This window comes from Hemitrygon akajei, chromosome 16, assembly GCF_048418815.1.
Source record: "Hemitrygon akajei chromosome 16, sHemAka1.3, whole genome shotgun sequence".
NCBI classification, from domain to species: Eukaryota; Metazoa; Chordata; class Chondrichthyes; order Myliobatiformes; family Dasyatidae; genus Hemitrygon; species Hemitrygon akajei.
Genome location: NC_133139.1, coordinates 47,231,692 through 47,252,851, shown reverse-complemented (window position 1 = coordinate 47,252,851; position 21,160 = coordinate 47,231,692). Strand labels below are relative to the sequence as shown.

The 21,160-nt window shown below is 40.4% G+C and overlaps 1 protein-coding gene across 1 annotated transcript in view; it reads left to right on the top strand.

Moving 5' to 3' along the window:
* The first annotated feature begins 2 nt into the window (after nt 1-2).
* The window catches only part of map2k2a (mitogen-activated protein kinase kinase 2a), an 82,106-nt gene continuing 60,948 nt past the window's right edge, over nt 3-21,160 (top strand). Inside the window, exons 1-2 of the mRNA XM_073068815.1 lie at nt 3-227; nt 19,374-19,584. Coding sequence (XP_072924916.1) covers nt 136-227; nt 19,374-19,584 — 303 coding nt within the window. The 5' untranslated portion in view covers nt 3-135. The remainder of the gene's footprint in view (nt 228-19,373; nt 19,585-21,160) is intronic.

Genomic DNA, 21,160 nt, shown 5'->3' with positions numbered 1-21,160 from the left:
GACGGTGCTGAGCCTGAACTTCCCTGCGTGTGTCGGAGGAACAGGCACCAGTGAAATTCAAATGTAAGGAAGAGAAAGGCAGGCGGACAGCGGAGGGGAGGGAAAGGCTGAGAGTACACAGCGAGGAGCAGCATAATGTTCTCCAAGCGGAAGGCGGTACTGCCCACCCTCACCATCACAACCACGGTGGGGGAAGGACCGTCCCCCACTAGAGGGGACACGGCCGAGTAAGTGGAGGAACGGCGGAGATGGGGGGTGTGCTTGGTGGATAGGAAGGTCCGAGGGGTTCGGTTCGGTGAACAGTGGCGGCCTGAAGGGTTCGGGGGTGGGGGGTCTGCGGTTGGGATGGGAGGGGAAGGTGGGCTGGAGGGGAGGAAGCTGAAGGCCCGGGTTAATCGTGGAAACTCGATGCTCACCCTGCTGCCTGTACTATGTCGGTTTTGAGTGGATCTTGCAGAATGCATACCTATAAGTATCGTAGAACGTGTTTCCAAAGAGATTTCATACAATCCGTGTAACGTGTTTATAGAGTGCTGTAAACTTGGCAAGACTTGTCAAGCATAAAAACAACTGAGGTAGAAGCTTACAAGGAGTGAGTGATATTGCCCAAGGCATTCAGTTGGTGAGAAAATGTATTTTGGGGGGAACAAATGGACGAGATGGGTTGTGGAGGAAATTCTAGAGCTTTGGTCTTTAGCAGTGGATGGATCCAGAACAGAAGATGGGAGAAGATTTTGGAGCATTATAGGCAAGTGAAGATTATGGATCAGGAAGAGTGGGCTATGGATACGTTTGTTAAGGGTGTGAATTTAAAATTAAGGTCTGACTTGGAACTTTATTTAGCTCATTGAATGGGGAGAGGGGAGTGATTGGGATGTGAATAAGGATGCAGGCTGCAGAGTTTTGAGTGACCTTTGGTTTAAGAGCATCGACATAAGATGGGGATAAGTTGGGTAATGTTATGAAAGTGCAAATGGGTGTTGTGGATTTGTAGTTTAAAATAAAGCTCTACGTTTGATATGACACACTTGGAGACAGTTTGGGTTCAGATTGGGAATGGAGTTGATGACTGGAGAATAGAGTTAGAGATGGGAGGCAAAATTAACAATTTTGCTCAGCCCATTGGAGTAGTCAGTGCTAGATGTCAAGTAGAGAATCTAACAGTTTAGAGATAATAAACAGGCCAAAAGAGATGGTCTCGAGCACGTATAACTAGGTGCCATCAGCATATATGTGGTAATATTGTTGGAAGAACGTCTAAAGGTGCAGATTGGAACAGTAGCGTTCTGAATGATTCACTGGTGATAATTGAATGGTAGTGATGAGTTATTCTGTTCAGTCAGACAACAGTAGTGAGAAGATGTGCCACCTTCAAGCAATCTGCAGTCTTTGAAGTAGTTCAAGAGGAATTGAAACCATTTGTCACAATTGCATAGCATACAAGTTTTGATTCTGGCAAATGGGCAGAAATATTTTTAATGCTGCTCAAGGAAAACCAGTTAGTTAATTTGAATAAACTCCAATGTAAACTGGAAGCCCTGCGATAAAGTGGAGGCAATCTTGGGTTAAAAAATAACCAATACTGAAGATGAGTGCTTTTGTCTGGGTGAGTTATGAGTTCTTCAGCATAGATCTGGTCGGAGTTAAACTAGAAAAAAAGAAAGTGGCACTAGGGTCTGGGTATTCATATTATTTTCTTGCCCTTTAAGTGATGGAATTGTATTGCCATTCAAAGTTATAAAGAGTTTTAAAGTTCTGTTGTCCAAGAATATAGAGTTAGAGAATTTGTGATGAAAATATTTCTAGTGTCAGTAGTAGGGTTGATGAGGTAAATGAGAGTATAAGGAATAGGAACATAGGCCATTCCTTCCTTTAAGCCATTCAGTAAGATCACAGCTTGCCTTTCTTCATGTCCCTTTTATTGTATTAGTGATTCTAAGCCTTGTGTTGGGTACTTACATGCAATCTTAGATTTGACTGTACATCTTTCAAAATTCTGTCTCGCTTTGAGATAACAGTTTAACTACAAGCCAACTTGCTTTTACAACTCCAGTAAACACACTAAAGTTAAATTTGAGCTGAACTTCTCAGTATTTTCCAATTAATCCCACTTGTGCAGGTGTTAGTTGAGGAGTGGTTCGTTGTTATTGAACAGATTGTTGAGATACCCTGAAGTTTTAAATGCTGAGGCAATTTACCTGCCACAATTTCTACCTTCAGGAGGAAAGAGAAAGTATTCTAATTATTTATAAAATTTCCACATATTGATAGGTCTTGTAATGTTATTTAGATGACTGCATTCTTGCCTGAAAGTCAGAATGTCCTGACTTAAATTTTTCACCAGAACTTGCCTAGCCTAACAAGGTTGGCATTTCAGTGCAGTGCATTTATCAGGTACATACTCATAAAGGTCAAGAAGTTAATAGTAGGTCTTTGTCCATTCATTACACTAATCAGAAATGATGAGACAATTTCCTTCATGTTCAGACTAATATCTGCAAACCCAAGGTAGACTACCTGATCAGTCATACACTTAATATTCAGTTGGTGAATGATTCAGTATTCTGAAGACTTGCAGGAGAGATTTGCGCAATCTCCTTCAAAGAATTATGTAAATGTAACTTCTTTGTTTCCACTTATTATAATAGTTCTAAACATATTTAAGTGGGGTTGTCATTAAGTTCTGACTTTTTTGATATTTATGGAATGCTGTTTCCTTCCAGAAGAATTCAGAGGAATGTTTTCCATTTTCTATTTGACTAATTTGAATTAAAAAGAAAATCAAAAATCTGTATATACTACAAATATGAAATAAAAGCATAAAAGTGTTAGAAAGATTGAGCTGATAAGGCAACATCTGTGGGAAGAGTAGCAGTTTATCTTTTGGGTCTTTTGTTGACATTGTCTGTTTCTAGAACATAGAGCACAGCACACGAACGGACCATTTGGCCCACAGTGTCGTGCTGAAACAGCTAAAAAAACAACTCAAAAACACACAAGCACTAATCCCTCTGTCTTCCTTATATCCATGTGCCTATCCAAGCGTCTCTTAGAAGCTTCTAATGCATTTGCCTCTACCACCATGCTAGGCAGTGCATTCCAAGCATCCACAATTATCTGAGTAAAAAGAAACTTGCCCCTCACATCCCCCTTGAACCTACCCCCTCTCTCATTCAATGCATGCCCTCTGATATCAGCCCTGGGAAACAGCTTCTCTCTGTCCACCCTGTCTATGCCTCTTAATCTTCTAAACTTATATTAGATCTCCCCTCAGTCCCCTCGGATGCTCAAGGGAAACAGTCCAAGTTTATCCAGCCTCTCGTGTTAGCACATGTCCTCTGGACCAAGCAGCATCCTGCTTCTGTTGGATCGGTTTGTTAATTTGAAAAGTAGGTTTCTGTGCTGTATTTTTCTGTGGATCTGTGATAAGCCTAAGAAAGTGAGCAATGTACTCTAGATAGTTCTTCACGCAGATTGTACCAAGTTCCAGTTATTTCCCTAGTATTCTACTGTGAACGCTAGGTAGTAATCATCTGCTTCCATTTAATTTGTTTTCTAATAAACGAGCATAGGGAATCTGTAACTCAGTAACCAGCGTGGTAGTAGCAGTAGACAACAGATGTAAATGCAAGTATTGTTGTCCTAAATTGCTTTTTCTAACTGTCAAGGGTGTGATGGGCTGAATGCTTTCCTGAGCTATAAGTTTTGATTCAATTATTTTTGTGTTTGAATTGGGCATGTTGGATGATTATTTTCTATTTAAAAAAAAACATCCTGTTGTTTATTTTTCAGATTATTTTTAGTGCAGTTATTTTAGTTCATGCTTAGCGACAGCTTTTTGCTGCATACGCAGTTGATGCCAATTGTTGTTTTGCTGATCTATGCACTTTCCAAGATTTTGTTTCTTGTGAATTTCAGGGGGGGAAAAATTGAAGAATTTTTTAAAGCCTTATTACACATCTCCAACACATTACATTCCTTTTGTTGCTTTAAGCATTGATTTATTAAAGTCTGCAAGCAGTGATCATTCCAAGTTAAATGTTGAATTTTAGTGTTGCCTCCTAGTTGTTAGTTTTATGCATTTTCCTGACCTGGCTGTTGAATGTACATGTAATGCTTGTTTCATGCTTAATTTTCAAAAGTACAAAACTGTTTAGCAAATTAAATGTGTGGTGCTCATTTATTTTTATGCCTGAAACATTTTGTTTGGGGGGAGGGTTCAGTTTTGTAAAATTATGCGTTTGTAGTCACCTCACAGGTATAGTTCTCACCTGAGCATGAAAAATCCAAGTTCATGGCTGACTTGAGCACAGAAATCAAGAAGGATAATTGAATTTTTTTTGTTAAAGTCCTAGCATTAAGTTAAGGTCCTATCTGTGATGGAGTCTTTCAGCATAAAAATAGGCCCTTCTACAAACCACACTCATTCCAAGCAATGTACTGATCTAAGTAAATACTATTTGTCCACATCAAGTCCATAGCCTTGTACACCTTGAAAATCCAGGTGCTTTTATAGATGCCTCTTAAATGTGATTGTATTTTCCTCTATAACACTTCCTCTGGCGGAGCATTCCGGATATCAACGTGCTGAGTGTGTGTGTGTGTTAGAACTTGCCCCTCACATCCCCCTTGAACCTTGGAATGTTGTGCTGACCAATATACACCTACTCCACAGTCCCTCCTACACAGCCCATAACACTCCAATTTTCTTAGGTTCAAGTGCCTATCTAGGAGCTTTTAAATGTCCCAACTGTATCAACCTCTACCATCACCCCTGGCAGTCTGTTACAGGCACTTAGCACTCTCTGTGTTTATAAAAAGAACCTGCCTCTGACATCCCTATAAAAAAAAATTCTCCACTCACCTAAATGGATGTCCTCTGGTATTGGCCAATACCACACTGGGAAAAGATACTGATTGGCTGCTCTGTCTGTGCCTCTCATAATCTTATATCAAGTCACCTCTCAACATCTATCCATCAAAGAGAAAAGCCCTAGCTTGCTCAGACTCCCCTTATACAACATTTTCTCTAATTCAGGCAACATCCTGATAAATCTTATCTGCATCTTTTCTAAAGTTTCCACATCCTTCCTATAATGACGCAACCAAAAATGAACACACTACTCCAAGTGTGGTCTAATCAGAATTTTATAGAGCTGTAAAATAACTTCACAGCTGTAGAAGTTGATTTCTGAGTAACAAAGGTCAGCACACTATACACCTTCCTAACCACTCTGATCAACTTCAAGGAACCCATGGACTTAGACCCAAGATTGTTCTGTTCCTTTGCACTTTGTCATCTCCTTGAGAAAATCATTTAGACTTGTGAGCCATGCTAATAAGACCATGCTTCTGCAAATGCTTGTAAATCATGTCTGTAAGAGTCCCCTCCAATTGTTTGCCCACCACTGACATAATCCCTTGGGCTACAATTCCAAGGATTACCCCTATTATTTTTCTTGAACAACGGAATAATGCTTTCTATCTCCAATTCTCTGGTGTCACTCCTGTGCTCAGGGAGGACACAATGGTTATCAATGCCACAGCAATCTCTACCCTTGCTTTCCATTGTAACCTGGGGTATATCCCATATGGTCCCTGGGACTAGTCCATTCTAATGTTTTGCAGAAACCACAACACTATCGTTTTCCTAACCTCAACATGTTCCAGCACATTAGCCTGTTCTATGCTGACTCCACATATGTCACCAAGCCCCTCTAGCTAGTAAACACTAACACAATGTATTAACTATGGAACACCCCACCTCCTCTACCTCCTTACACGTTACCTCTTTCAACCCTGAACAGTCCTATCTTCTAGTCATCCTCCTGTTTTTCATGCATGTGTAGAACACCTTGGGGTTTTCCTTAATTGTACTTACCAAGGCCTTTTACATATCCCCTTCTAGTTCTCTTAAGTCCATCCTTGTACTCCATTCTGGTGATCTCATAATTCTCAAGCCCTGCCTGATTTTTACTTCATAAATTTTAAGTATGCTTTCCTCTTCCTGCTTACCGAATGTCCCACCTGTCTTGTCAACCACGATTCCTTTACCGTGTCTCAGTGAGACAAACCTATTCAAATTCCCATGCGAGTTGTCGCTAAACAACCTCCATTTCCCTGAGAATGTACAGAATATAAAATGCTGGTATTTTTGACATTTTATTCCATACCTCTACTTTAACCTCTAACTTTATTTTTATAGAATTCTTGATTCTCATAACAACATGTCATAACAGATTCCTAATACATTTAAAAGTATATGGCAAATAAAGTTAATTCTTAAAAAAAACTTTCCCTTCTGATCTCTGCTAAACCTTTCTCCAACTCAGCTTAACCCTGTGCTAACTTATTTTAGATTATCGGGTAGGAAGTTAGAAATTGTGTCTCATAATTTCACATGCCTGTGGGTTACCACTCAATCTCCTTCAAATCTGGGAAAACAAACCTAGCCAATCCAATCTCTCATTATTACTAAAACTTTCCATTCAGAGAAACCTTTCCAGCACAATCAAATCTTTCCTGCAGTAGTGACAGAGGAAAGCTTGCCAAATGCTCTCTTCACTACACCAGGCTCCTGTGTTACCACTTTTAGGAACTGTTAACTTGTACCCAAAGATCTCTGTTCAGCCATGTTCCTTAAGGTCCCAAAGAGGATGTACCAATGGTCCTCAGGAATCTATCCAAAAAATATATTTAGAACTCACCTCAAAATGCCATAGTCCTTTAAAGGCAGTGAAATATAGCTACTATATAATACTGAAAAGCAGGTAGCCATTTTAGGCACAACACGAGCCACAAGTAACACAAGGTGGACCTGTCTCAGCACTGTTGACTAGAGCCAGCTGCTCTACTTCAAAATAATGTCATAAAGAATGTTTACAGTGGAGAAGACAAGCATGGACTTTAAATGTCTTTTCCCAGAATGGACTTTTGAGCGCAGCACTCTCTCAGTACAGCTTTGGTGTGTTATCCTAGATATTGCAGTCTCTTATCTGCAGTAAATCTCGAGCCTGTGAGCTTTTCATCCTGGGGTGAGATTATGACAACTCAGCCACATGACTATCCATCCAATCCACTGAAACTTTAAAATGTGAGATCCACACAAGAAGGCTGTCAGACACACCAACCTTGATGCATAGCAGCAGCAGGCAGTTCATTTTCATATGTTTTTAATGCTCAGTGACGGAAGTGTCAATATTTCAGGAATGTAATACAGTGACAAATGGAGAACCAAATATAAAATTTAAATAGTGAGTAAAGATTGAGCTTGAAGTGCTTGCATTATGCAGATTTCATATCATTGAGTTATTTAGTACAAATCATTGATATTGGAATTTCATAAATCTATCAATTCATTTCATGTGAGATTTGTGACTTGTAACAATCTCTTTCGGTTTTGTTTTCCTTTATCCTTAATTTCTTTGACACTTATTATTTTATGACAGTAGAATGTCCAGTTTTGAATATAAAAGTAATAGGTTCTTGATTAGCCGGGGCATCAAAGGGTATGGGGAGAAGGCAGGGGAGTGGGGATGACTGGAAGAATTGGATCAGCTCCTGATTGAAATGTGGAGCAGACTTGATGGGCTGAATGGCCTGCTTCTGCTCCTATATCTTATAGTCTTATAAAAAGATTGTGAAGTTTTACATGTCAGAGTGAGTTTTGACATGTGCTGTTGAAATAACTGTTATAACAAGGAAGTGAGCAGTGCATGTCCTGACAATCAACACAAAATGGGTTTGATTGGGCAATCCACTAGTTGAATATTTAAATGCTAAACTAGACAGCAGAACATTTAGTTTAAAAAAATGTTGAATAATCTACTGCAATTTAAGTTGTAGCAGTGAATGGCTTTACAGTAAAAGCATGCCAATGCAATGACAGAGGAACCAAAAACAGAATAACATTAATATAGTGTTTCAATATTCTTCCTTCAATTTTTGGTCCTCTCTGAAGTACTTTTTCCTGAGATCCTGTAGCATGATACATGGTAGTTGCATGTCTTATGAATTTCTGTTTGCAGGGACACCACAGTGGAGCCAAGGTAGGTCATTTAACATCAAGTAAATCAGCTCAGTCCATTCATAACAAAATACCATATTTTTACTTCATAATTTCATGTTGCCTTGTTAAATGAAAGTCTGTTTCACAAAGCTATGTTATTTTTGCCTTTCCCTTGCAACCCATTCTCTCATGTGCCTGTAGTTTCTGCTTGGTTTTCTGACTAGCCACAAGGAGTAATTAACAGTAAGCTGACTAATCTATCAACCCCTAGATCTTTGGGTGGAAGCCAACCCAACTAAGAGAAAACCATACAGTCATGGTGAGACAATGCAAACTCCAAGTGATGGAGATCAGGATCAAAGCCGGGTCAGTGGAGTTGCAAGGCAGCATCACGAGCTTCTGTGTTAAAACTCCATCTGATCTGTTTTGTTCTTATTTTGACTCCATTTTAAAATTGATTGCCATCCTTCCTCTAGCGCTGCTTGGTAGCCTGATCATCAAAGCCCAAAGATTCTTCCTATAATGAATAAACTCTTCTCGGGTTTCCAGCTGGGTACAGGTATTGATTATAACTGATGTTTCAATGACAAATGACGATTTCAACAGCCGACTTCTCCAGTGACCCAAAGGGATACCCACGTGAAGGAACACAGGAAGTGTATCTATGTGGGTTACCTAGAGAAATCAGCAGTAGCAGAACATTGTATTTGCAATGGCCATAGGATTGACTTCAGCACAAAACTACTGTGCTACACCAATGGCTTTTGGAACCGTCTGGTAAAGGAAGCCATTGAAATAAAACTAGGCAAAAAGCATTTTAATAGAGACGAAGATCTCGCTCTAAGTAAGAACTGGAATTCGGTTGTAAAATGTGAAAGTAGAAACATGATTGGATGAGGACTAGCCAATCAGAATGGACGTATTAAGGGACTATAAATACCACTGAATTAGACATGCTCAGGCATCATCCCTGATGAAGATGGCAGAGTGTGTCATTGAAACATCGGCCATAATTGATACCTGTACCTGGGTGTAAGCCCTTGAAGCCGGGAAAGTACCAGATCTTTTTTCTTCCTATGATGCTTGTTGTATTTCATAGCCACACTTTGGTTATTGGAGTTACCACTGACACACTATTATGGGTATTGTGAGGCTTGCTTCTATGCTGCAATCCAATTTACATTTGATGTTGGGTAACTTGTTTCTCCTATTGCAACCTCTTCAGCATCCCCATAACTGATCCCATTCTGCCCCCTTCTGCATCCCCAGAGTTGATCGCGTTCTGCCCCTTCTGCATCCCCAGAACTGATCCCGTTCTGCCCCTTCTGCATCCACAGAGTTGATCGCGTTCTGGCCCTTCTGCATCCCCAGGGTTGATGGCGTTCTGGCCCTTCTGCATCCCCAGGGTTGATGGCGTTCTGGCCCTTCTGCATCCCCAGAGTTGATCCCGTTCTGCCCCTTCTGCATCCCCAGAGTTGATCGCGTTCTGGCCCTTCTGCATCCCCAGGGTTGATGGCGTTCTGGCCCTTCTGCATCCCCAGAATTGATCCCGTTCTGGCCCTTCTGCATCCCCAGAGTTGATCGCGTTCTGGCCCTTCTGCAGCCCCAGAGTTGATCGCGTTCTGGCCCTTCTGCAGCCCCAGAGTTGATCGCGTTCTGGCCCTTCTGCAGCCCCAGAGTTGATCGCGTTCTGGCCCTTCTGCATCCCCAGAGTTGATCGCGTTCTGGCCCTTCTGCATCCCCAGAGTTGATGGCGTTCCGGCCCTTCTGCATCCCCAGAGTTGATGGCGTTCCGGCCCTTCTGCATCCCCAGAGTTGATGGCGTTCCGGCCCTTCTGCATCCCCAGAGTTGATGGCGTTCCGGCCCTTCTGCATCCCCAGAGTTGATGGCGTTCCGGCCCTTCTGCATCCCCAGAGTTGATGGCGTTCCGGCCCTTCTGCATCCCCAGAGTTGATGGCGTTCCGGCCCTTCTGCATCCCCAGAGTTGATGGCGTTCCGGCCCTTCTGCATCCCCAGAGTTGATGGCGTTCCGGCCCTTCTGCATCCCCAGAGTTGATGGCGTTCCGGCCCTTCTGCATCCCCAGAGTTGATGGCGTTCCGGCCCTTCTGCATCCCCAGAGTTGATGGCGTTCCGGCCCTTCTGCATCCCCAGAGTTGATGGCGTTCCGGCCCTTCTGCATCCCCAGAGTTGATGGCGTTCCGGCCCTTCTGCATCCCCAGAGTTGATGGCGTTCCGGCCCTTCTGCATCCCCAGAGTTGATGGCGTTCCGGCCCTTCTGCATCCCCAGAGTTGATGGCGTTCCGGCTCTTCTGCATCCCCAGAGTTGATGGCGTTCCGGCCCTTCTGCATCCGCAGAGTTGATCGCGTTCTGCACTCTCATTCCCAAAACTAATCACTTCTCCTTAAAAGGGTGTGACTTTAGCTGCAGAGGCTCCAAGTTCCAGAATTTTCTCCTTCAAAGCTCCACTTGTAACCTACCTCTATGGTTAAGTTTGTACCCCAGTGCTTCCTCCTTTTAACAGATTACCATCACCTTTAGCTTGACAGTCTTTTAGGTGTCTTTGGACATTTTATTGTTAAACCTGCTACAATGAAAGTCAGGTGACCTGACACTCTTGGGATTTTGTTGGTCTGGTATTAGCTGTTACTTACTAATATCTGGAAATTCTTTCACTTTGTTTTATAAGTTGCACGGTAGTATAATTTAACATTAAATGTTTAAAAGGAGCAAGCAATATACAAAGCAACATGTACAAAATGCTGGGGGGAGCTCAGCAGGCCAGGCAGTATCTATGGAAAAGAGTACCGTAGATTCCGGACTACAGAGCGCACCTGATTAAAAGCCGCTGGCTCTAATTTTAGAAATAAAATCAATTTTTTACTTGTAAAGGCCGCACCGGATTTTTGGCCGCAGGTGTCCCACGTTGTAATATGAGATATTTACACAGAAAGATATTACACGTGAGGATTTTTTAACTTTTAATTAAATCCATATGGTAACAAAAACAAATACATATTGCAAATGCTTTTTTTCGAACCGTGCCCGTAAAGCGGCTACTTTTAAATATACGTTGCGTATACTTCTTTACTGAACAACATTCCAATATCTCCTAACGACTGGTAAAAAATATATATACTGCAGCCTACCAGGAAAAGTTATTGATCGCCTTTAACTTAAAAGCAGCGTTTTCGCTCAGCCGCTCCCCCCCGCCGTCCAGTTTTATCGCAAACAGCATTTAAAAGCAGCGTTTCGCTGGGGTCTAATGCCCCCTCCTTCCCGTTTATCGCAAACCGGCATTTTTCCCACAAGACGCGGCGAAACCGGGTGTGACGTCATAGCATCCCGCGATGTAGTACAGAAAACAAATATAGTTAAAACTCTTCTAACTTTAACTAGAAAATGAATTACTAAGCGAAAATATTATAAACTAAATAACTGCCATAAAGGCAGCACAATGCTTTTCTTCGAGTGTTTTCCATGTTGATGAGGGTGAGTACAAATGACTGATTTACAATAATTTAATTGTGAAAGTGCGCTTGATTTATCGTACAATTTCATTGGACCTCTGTGAACTACTCATCAATTTTATTGGTCTACTGTTACGAGGCAAAATGTTTTCGGCGGCATGAAAAAAAATCATGTATTAGCCGCTCCGTTTTAAAGGCCGCAAAGTTCAAAGCTGTTCAAAATGTGGGAAAAAAGTAGCAGCTTAAAATCCGGAATCTACGGTAAATGGTTGATGTTACAAATGGAGACCCTTCATCAGGACACATTCCTCATAACGCAACTCCAACTCTGCATTCTACAAAGAATGCCCTTGCACACTGGGGACCCCCCTCTGCTTATTCTGGGTAAATGAGTGAGTCATGCTATTACCATTTCCAAGCAATCAGATGCCAAATTATTGACTTTTTACTGAATATAACTGCAAGACCTTGTTGGAGAGTGTATGTAGGTGTGTGTTTGGTCTAAATGATCTGTGCCAATATTGCCATTAACAGCAATCTAAATTTAGCTATGAATTACCAATTGCTCAATTGCATACAGGGAGGTTCTTCTTTAAATCACTTTAGATGGTAATATTTGTCCAATCAAGCACTGAACTGTTGTAACACACAAAATGCTGGAGGAACTCAACAAGTTGGGCAAAATCAATGAAAAACCCTGCTTGGCCCAAATTTTCAACTGTTTATTCATTTTCATATTTGCTCAATGACCTGCTGAGTTCCTCCAGCACTTGGTATTGCTTTAGATTTCCAGCGTCTGTCAACTTTCTCATGTTTATAACTAACTGAACTGTTCTGCTCTATGACCAAACCCAGTAGGCAGTTCCTACCAGCTACCAATTAAAGGTGTAGAAACTATGCAAGCATGTTATTAAAACATCTGGTTGATCTAATAACTGGCTTGTTACTTTATCCAAAATAAAACTAACATGGTGTGTAACGGAATGTATAAGTGAATTTAATTAATTTCACTTGTAATCCTCCAATTGTAATGGCAGCAGAGGTTGCCATATTATCTTAAGCTTATTTAGATTTAAAACTAATGTTTTCCATCATCGCAGAGTAATTTGTTCATCTGCATGGTCTGCAGCAATGACATCACTCATTGGTCTGGTCAGTCAAACTTGCAAAACCAATTTGTATAGTGTTTTAAGCATGGTAAAATATCCCAAGGTATTTCAGAGGAAAATTATTAAAGAGAATATCATTGAGCTACTTGATATTTGTTCAGACGCCCAAAGGTTGATCAGAGCGGTTTTAATAGCTGTAAAAAAATTATAGAATAATTTGGGGAGGAAATTCTAGTGCTTAAGATTTGGTTGTTTGAAAATACAACAGTGAATTTTAATGTAGAAGGGGACACACGTTGAAGTCCACAGTGAATGGAATATGACAAATTAAAGTAAAGCCTATAGGAGCAGTGTCCAAAGATGACCAAAATCGAGAGAGTGTCATATTCTTCAGCTTGCTTGTCTCACCATTGATATGTGTGTTGATAGACAATAGTATAAATTTATTATCAATGTGTATGTATGTGCATGTGTATATATGTATATTTTTATATTATATATAATAAATAATGTCACCATATACAACCCTGGGATTCATTTTCTTGCGGCATACTCAGCAAATCCAAGAACCATAATAAAATTATTGAAATACTTTGCCCAACAGGATGGTCAAATAACTAATATGCAAAAGACAAACTGTGCAAATACAATATTGAGCATGAGATAGTCCTTAAAAGTGAGTCCATAAGTTGTGGGAACAGATCAGTGATGAGCTGAGTGAAGTTATCCCTACTGTTTCAATAGCCTGATGTTGAGGGGTAATAACAGTTCTTGAACCTGATGGTGTGGGTCCTGAGGCTCCTGTACCTTGCTGATAGCAGCTGGTGGAAGAGAGCATGACTGATGTTGTTTTTCTGAGATAGTACTTCATGTAAATGGGCTCAATGGTGGGGAGGGATTTACCCATGACAGACTAGGCTGAATCCACTACTTTTTGGAGTATATTCTGTTCAAGGACATCAGAGTTTCCACATAAGACTGTGATGCAACCAGTCAATATACTTTTCAACACACGTCTATAGAAATTTGTCAGAGTTTTAGATTCCATGTCAAATTTTCGCAAACTTCTAAGGAAGTAGAGACGCTGCCGTGCTTTCTTCGTAATTGCACTTGCATGCTGGGCCCTGGGCAGGTCCTCTGAAATGAAAACACTAAGGAATTTAAAGTTGCTGACCCTCTCCACTTCTGAATTCCGCCCCCCCCCCCCCCACCCATGAGGACTGGCTCATGGACCTCTGGTTTCCTCCTCCTGAAGACAATAATCAGCTCCTTGGGCTTGCTGACATTGAGTGAGAAATTGTTGTCATGGCACCACTCAGCCAGATTTTCAATCTCTCTCCTATATCTTGATTTATCACCATCCTTGATTTGCCCAACAACAAACTTAAGTATGGCGTTAGAGCTGTGCTTAGCCACACAGTCGTAAGTGTAAAGCAAGTAGAGTAGTGGGCAAATCACACATCCTTGTGATTCACCTGTTCTGATGGAGGTTGTTCAGTTCAGTGTAGTATCCACTGTTCTGTGGCAGACTATGCCTAGAAGAATCTTGCATATGCTCAAGTATTTAATTATGTTCAGAGCACCTTGAAATGTTCCGGTATTAAACTAATCTATTTCCTTTGGAAGTCTTTAGTAGTTATTCTTAGTAGAAATTATTATAGCGATACAAGTGACACATGCTTGCATGCGATTTGTTTCTTGTATCATTCCTACTTTATAACTGAAATAAATTGTTAGGTGTGTGCCAGTTTCTTTACATTGAGAAACTTGTATAGTTGTTGGCCCTTGCAAGGGTATCAAAACTAAGAGTTATGAGACTGCAGTTACTAGAATTTGCAGAAATAATCAAACTGAACAAATTCATTGGGTTGAGCTCAATGTTCTCTCTAATTTGTAATGACCAGTGTCTGAAACAATCTTGAGCTGTGCAGTTTTTTGCCCAGTGACAACATGTGCACACTGAATTCTTAAATGGAAGTAAACCTGAAGCTATTGTAAAGATAATAAACTGTTGTCCAGTTTGTTGTTCTTTGTGCATAAATATTTCTTGTAGCAGCATGTTCCATACCTCATGAGCTTTCAGTGTAGCAGTTTCTACTATTTCATTAAGCCATTCCACTTTAAATAAGCTAGCAGTTTTTTTGCACTTCATGCTGTTTGCTTTTTTTGGAATTTGAAATAGTGAATCAATAATTTCTTCAATTAAGACATTATAAATAAGCCAGTTCTTAAACTCTGCAGACAAATCATCGCAAGCTCCATGTTGTGAATACTATCAAATCAGAAACCAGAAAAGGAAATGTGACTATGTGCGGTCGTGCCATATACTTATCATGCCAACGAGGTAAAGGTGGACAACTTTTTGTGTACTAATAGCAAAAGATGTGTACGTGCACACACTTTTGGTTGAGCTGTATCTGGAGGGAAAGGAATTGTTAACATTACAGGTCTAGACTTTGCATCAGGAAAGGTATTCAGCACGAAGAGGAGAGGAGGAAGGGTGACTAACCTAAGGAAAAAGAGAAAGGAGAGTCTGAACCAGTTGTTCTAATACCCTCCAAGCTGCTTGTATTTGTTGATGTGCAAAGGGAAAAAGTGATAATGAAATTTTTCAGTTCATCCATTGTTATTGTGATGGTCACCAGCTTTTAGTGAGTTCTGCTTGGGACTCTACTCATTCTGAGTTAAATTAATAATTGACAATAACTTGCCTGTCAGACTACACAGTAAAAAGCCAACAAATAATTGGCTATGATGTGGTAAGTTCTTTCTGGCATCATCTAATGCTTGGGCTAAAAGTTTCCCATGGAGGTGGGGTGGGTAGGGAATGAGAACCCTTTTGGCTGTGATCTTTTTTGCATTCCTTCATTCTATGTTTCTTTCTTGTTGACATCTTTCAGTGGGAGCAGTTTTCATCTATATACATTTTTCATGATTTTAAATGCCTCTTTCTGATCGTCTTGCACCCTCCCCAGTTCCATACTAATCCATAATTCTGAAACCTGGCATTTTTTGGGTAAATCCCTTCTGCACATTAAAGCCTTTAAGTCTTTGCAAACTGTAATACATTCGGCCCTCCTTATCCGCGGGGAATTGGTTCCAGGGCCCCCCGCAAATACCAAAATTCACGGATGCTTAAGTCCCTTATTTAATAGTGCAGTGTTCTTTAGGACCCAGCGGAACCCTGGACTTTATTTAACATGTAGCCGTGTGGTGGACATTAGGACCTAGCGGCGCAGCTCTGAATCCGCAGTGTTTCTGTTCACAAAAATAATCGCGATTGAAAATAAGGTGGAAGTAATAAAGCGATCGGAAAGAGGTGAAACGCCATTGGTCATTGGAAAAGCGTTAGGCTACAGTCGGTCAACAATCGGAACAATTTTAATGGAGAATGTGAAAGACTCTGCCCCGATGAAAGCTACAGTTATTACAAAGCAACGCAGTGGTTTGATTATTGAAATACGTATGTTTCTTAAGTGTTTTATATGCATAGAAAGGTAAAATATGTACTATGTACTAAGAAAAACGTTTGACTAACTGATGCTAAATAATACCGGATATACCTGTTCTGACTTCAAGTCCGATTTAAAGACGGACTCAATGTAAATTGAGTACAATGTAAATGCTATGTAAATAGTTGTTATACTGTATTGTTTAGGGAATAATGACAAGAAAAAATAGTCTGTACATGCTCAAGCAACAAGTGCTGGACAGAGAACTTCCGGGTTTTCCCGATCCGCGGTTGGTTGAATCCGTGGGTAAGGAGGGCCAACTGTACCTAAATTTGGGTGTGCTATTTGTAGCCAAACCTCTATTTAATAATTAATCATGGCTTCCTTGCTCTACTGCTTATAATCCCAGGCTCATGTCTGCTTTCTGTTTAAACTGCTTTCTAAACCTGCTAATCCATTTATAGTGAATAACGCACACACTCTTAAATTATTGTGCTCTTGTAGCTGTTTAGAATTATGCCATCTAGTTTAAATTATCTTTTTTATTCTTACTATCAGAATACAATACTTTGCATTTCTCTGTATTAAACTTAATTTTTCACCTATTCACCTATACCACCAGCCATGTCTCTATCTCCTTGAAACTTATTAATATCCAAAGTTTGTATCCTCTAGAGAACTTTGAATAGTTCCCTCCTTTTGTCCAAGTAGTTTGTTTTAAAGCTGATCCCAATACTGACCCCTGGAGTACTCCAACATTTACTAGTCCAATAAATATTTTTTCACTGTTCACGATTATATGCTGCATAGTCAATTTTGTTTCCAATCACTGTGGCACTGGGTATACACCCTCTTTTGTGTGGCTCTTGATATTCACCCCCTCTCTGTGACTCTCAATATTCATAACACCCCTCCCCAACTATTTATTCCTATTCTCATTCAGTTATATTTTTCTGCAATCCCATGCACTGTAATTTTGTTTATCTGTTGTATCAAACTTTATTAAGACCTTCTGAAAGTATAAATACTGTACACCCCATCAGGTGATTTCCTTGTATTCACTCTGCTAATTAACCAGCCCACAGATTTTTTAAGTGTGCTTTCATTTTCATGACTCTATGTAGACTTGTCCCAATGTTTTTTTTAAATTTTAGGTGCACGTTAAGTTACTGCATTCTTAATGATAGATCATCTAGGATTATGGTACCATAGTAAATGCCAACTTCTTTAGAAGGGTTGGTGTAGATAAGGGTGTCTAAATTATCCTTAAAACAAAAAAAAAACTAATTTGTATGAAAGTAAATTTGTCTAGTGCTGCTATTTGGCCTAAATGTTGTTGCTGATTGGTATCAAATTCCCTCTGTTTGATTTTTGACCCCGATCGTTAAGTTTGCTCAAATATGGATTTAACTCCCCCTCCAGTGAAGAGGCAGTGAATAAACTGTCATCCCATAGATATCACTGTTTAAACATTTTTTAAAAAGTTCTAAATAAGTATAATTTAGAGACTCTGTTGTGAATAAATTTCTATTTATTTGAAGACCAAAACTAAAGCATTTTCTCAATCTCAAAAAACAATGTTGGAAACTCCTGGCAAGTCAGGCAGTGTCTGTGAAAAGCAAGTTTACGTTTTGTATAAAAATCTTTGTCAGAACAAGAAATCATTCATTCATATATTACATTTGAAAATAGATCATTATACTCACTAGTAAGGTGCACAAGAAAACTACATACAGATCCAGAGATTCACCAGCTTTTTTTTCATACTTCTATAATTTAAAATAGTATTTTGAGATCTAAAGTTTTCCCCAGAATTGAGTACATGAATCTTACATTTTTATTTTCCACTCTTTAAAATTTAATGGTTTTTTTTTAAACATTTAATCTCTCTCTAAAACATCTCGTGTCTAAAAACCCTTCCACCAGTCAGAATGTAATGATAGCTTTGGTTAATACAGGTGGGAAGAAATTAGTTTTTCAAAAGAAATCCTTCCCCAGAAGTATGCTATCATATTACTGCTATTTGCTGTATAATTATAAATTACCAATACTGTTTAAGGAAGAAAGTGCAAAACGTACGTGTGTGTGTGTGTGTGTGTGTGTGTGTGTGTGTGTGTGTGTGTGTGTGTGTGTGTGTGTGTGTGTGTGTGTGTGTGTGTGTGTGTGTGTGTGTGTGTGTGTGTGTGTGTGTGTGTGTGTGTGTGTGTGTGTGTGTGTGTGTGTGTGTGTGTGTGTGTGTGTGTGTGTGTGTGTAGAATATTGCTCTTGCATGAGTATTCAACTCTAAAAGAACATGACCATCAAAATTTACAGTTTTCAAAAATCTGGATTTCAAATGACCACAAATTTTGAACTTGTAGCAAAACTGTAATCGAGATATGTCAAAGATATATTTGGGAGTGGAGCATTAAAACTAATCTTTATTATAGCTAATTAAGTTACATGCAAAGGCAAGTAAATCAAATAAATGGGAAGACAAGTAATTTCAAAATACTTGTTTACTGCAGAGAATAGGTGAGCAAGCTTTTTTGGTGAACAAGCTTGCAGATAAATATAGAAGTGTTTGACTTGTATGCCTTAACGAGAGCTATTTCCTGTCTCTTGTGTGTACTGGTGAGATAACACTTTGACTTCTGGTTTTAAGAGTAGATTCAGAATGAATTTTGGCAAATAGGATCTTCAAGAAATGAGAACTTTTAGTAAATATAATTGAGTTTAAGCGATCTTTGGAAAAAAGTGACTGTTTTATCAGAGGTGCCTTACCAATCAAATATGGCTTTGTTTTTAACCTGTTGCTGCCCTGCTGTACAACATATTTGCCTCGGTACCTATGATACAGTGACATCAGCACTGGACTCCGGAGCTAAGGTTCCCGAGTTCAAATCCAGTTCAGGCTGCTCCTGGGCCTCTGTGCCGGGTTGAATGTCGAGCTCGCAACTCGGCCTCATAAAAAGAAACCTGTGCTATGAGAAGGACGTGGGGAACTACTCACAAAATCTTTCCTCCAAGACAACCACTTGAAAAGTGGTTCCCGAGGCTCTGGCAGAATATGGCACACAAAAAAAACTATCATGGAAGATACTGGGAGGTAGAAGGAACAATTCCAGTGAAAATGAAAAGTCAGCATGAATTTTCTTTCATCCTTAAGTGAGCTCTTGACCGTAGTAAACACTACAAAACACTTGTATATAAATTATATCCAAGTAATACCAGACTTCTAGAGCAGATGGGTGGGATGATGCAAAACTTTGTAACGTTTTGAATGGTAGCTATGTGAAATTTAAATATGTTGCAGAATTCTTATTTTAATTCAAAATATTGTTTTATATTCTAGAGCTAACCTAGTAACCTTACCAAAGAAGTTGGAGGAACTTGAGCTTGATGAGCAGCAGAAAAATAGACTTGAAGCCTTTCTTACACAGAAGGCCAAAGTTGGTGAACTGAAAGATGATGACTTTGATAAGATATGTGAGCTGGGTGCTGGTAATGGAGGTGTTGTCACTAAAGTACGTCACAAGCCTTCAGGTCTTATTATGGCAAGAAAGGTAAGCTACTATTAGCAGCATATGGCAACTATAATTTGACATCCTAAACCTTGACAAAAACGTTCAAGAATTGCCTGTCACTGCTTTCTGCAGAGACTGAGGTCATTTGCGTTAATAGGCACTTGGTAAGGACAATAAAAGAACTTGGGTTTAAGTTGAGTGGCTGTTGTTAGACTGGGGAGCAGAGGCTTTGAGTGTAGAAGCTTCAATGAGGTGAAGTGGAGGCTAGGTTGAGGTTCCTGTCAGGTTTCTCTGTCTTTGTCTGTTAGTGCCTAGATAGCATAGTGAGAATGGATCCCAGGTCAATGGTGTGCTTCTCGTGCCAGATGTGGGAGACCTCCACTCTCCCTGATGATTACTTCTGTTGAAGTACATTGGGTGCAGCTCCTTACAGACCATGTTAAGAAACTGGAGCTGCAGCTGGAAAACCGTTCCTCACGTGGAAAATGAGGTGATAAATAAGAGCTACAGGGAGGGAGTCTACCCCTAAGCTGCAGGAGGCAGAGAGCTTGGTGACTCTCAGGAGAGGGAAAGGAAACGGGCAGGTAATTCACAGTAACCCTCTGGCCGGTCCCCTCAGTAACAAGTATACCATTTTGGATACTTTTGAGGTAATGGCCTGTCAAGTGAAAGTTGCAGCAACTTGGTCTCCCTAACACTAAGTCTGGCTCTGTGGCCCAGAGAGAAGGGGTGTAGAAGAGGAGAGCAGCGGTAATAGGGAATTCAGTAGTTAGGGGAGCAGACAAGAGATTCCACTGATGTGAGAATCCTGGATTGTATGTTGTCTCCCAAGTGCCAGGGTCTTGGATGTCTTGGATCAGGTCCACAACATTCTAAAGGAGGAAGGGTGAGCAGCTTCAAAAGTCGTGGTACATATTAGAATCAACAATGTAGGTATGAAAAGGAATGAGAGAATGTTGGGAGCTAGGTAGGAAACAGAAGTAGGATCTCAAGGGTGGTATTATCTGGATTGCTGCCTTTGCCACGTGCCAGTGAGGTAAGAATAGGGTGATATGCCAGATGAATGTGTGGCTGAGGAATTGGGTCAGAGTTTCAGATTTGTGGATCATTAGGATCTCTTCTGGGAAGGTATGACCTGTACAAAAGGGACAGGTTATCCTTATGGGCAAGTTTGCCAGAGCTGTTGGGAGGGTTTAAGCTAGTTTGGCAAGAGAATGGAAGCCAGCGTGACAGGTCAGAAGATGGGGCAGTTGATGTACAGGTAGATGCAGCCTGCAGAGAAACTGTAAGGAAGAAAAGGCAGTGGAAAAAGCTGGAGGGGTTGAAATTTGTCTATTTTAATGTGAGAAATATTAAGAACAAGGGTGATGAACTGCATTAGAAACCATCCCCCCCCCCCCCCCCCCCCCCAGAGCAACAGAGACAGACGTGCAAATCAAGAAGCAGATTTTGGAGTACAGAAATAAAAGGGTGACTTGAACTTCCCTAGTATTGATTGGCACCTTCTTAATTCGAAAGGTTGAGACGTGGCAGAATTTGTGAGGTGTGTATTAGGGATTCTTCCTGGACAATACATAGACAAGCCTGTTAGAGGAGAGGCCATACTGGATCTGTT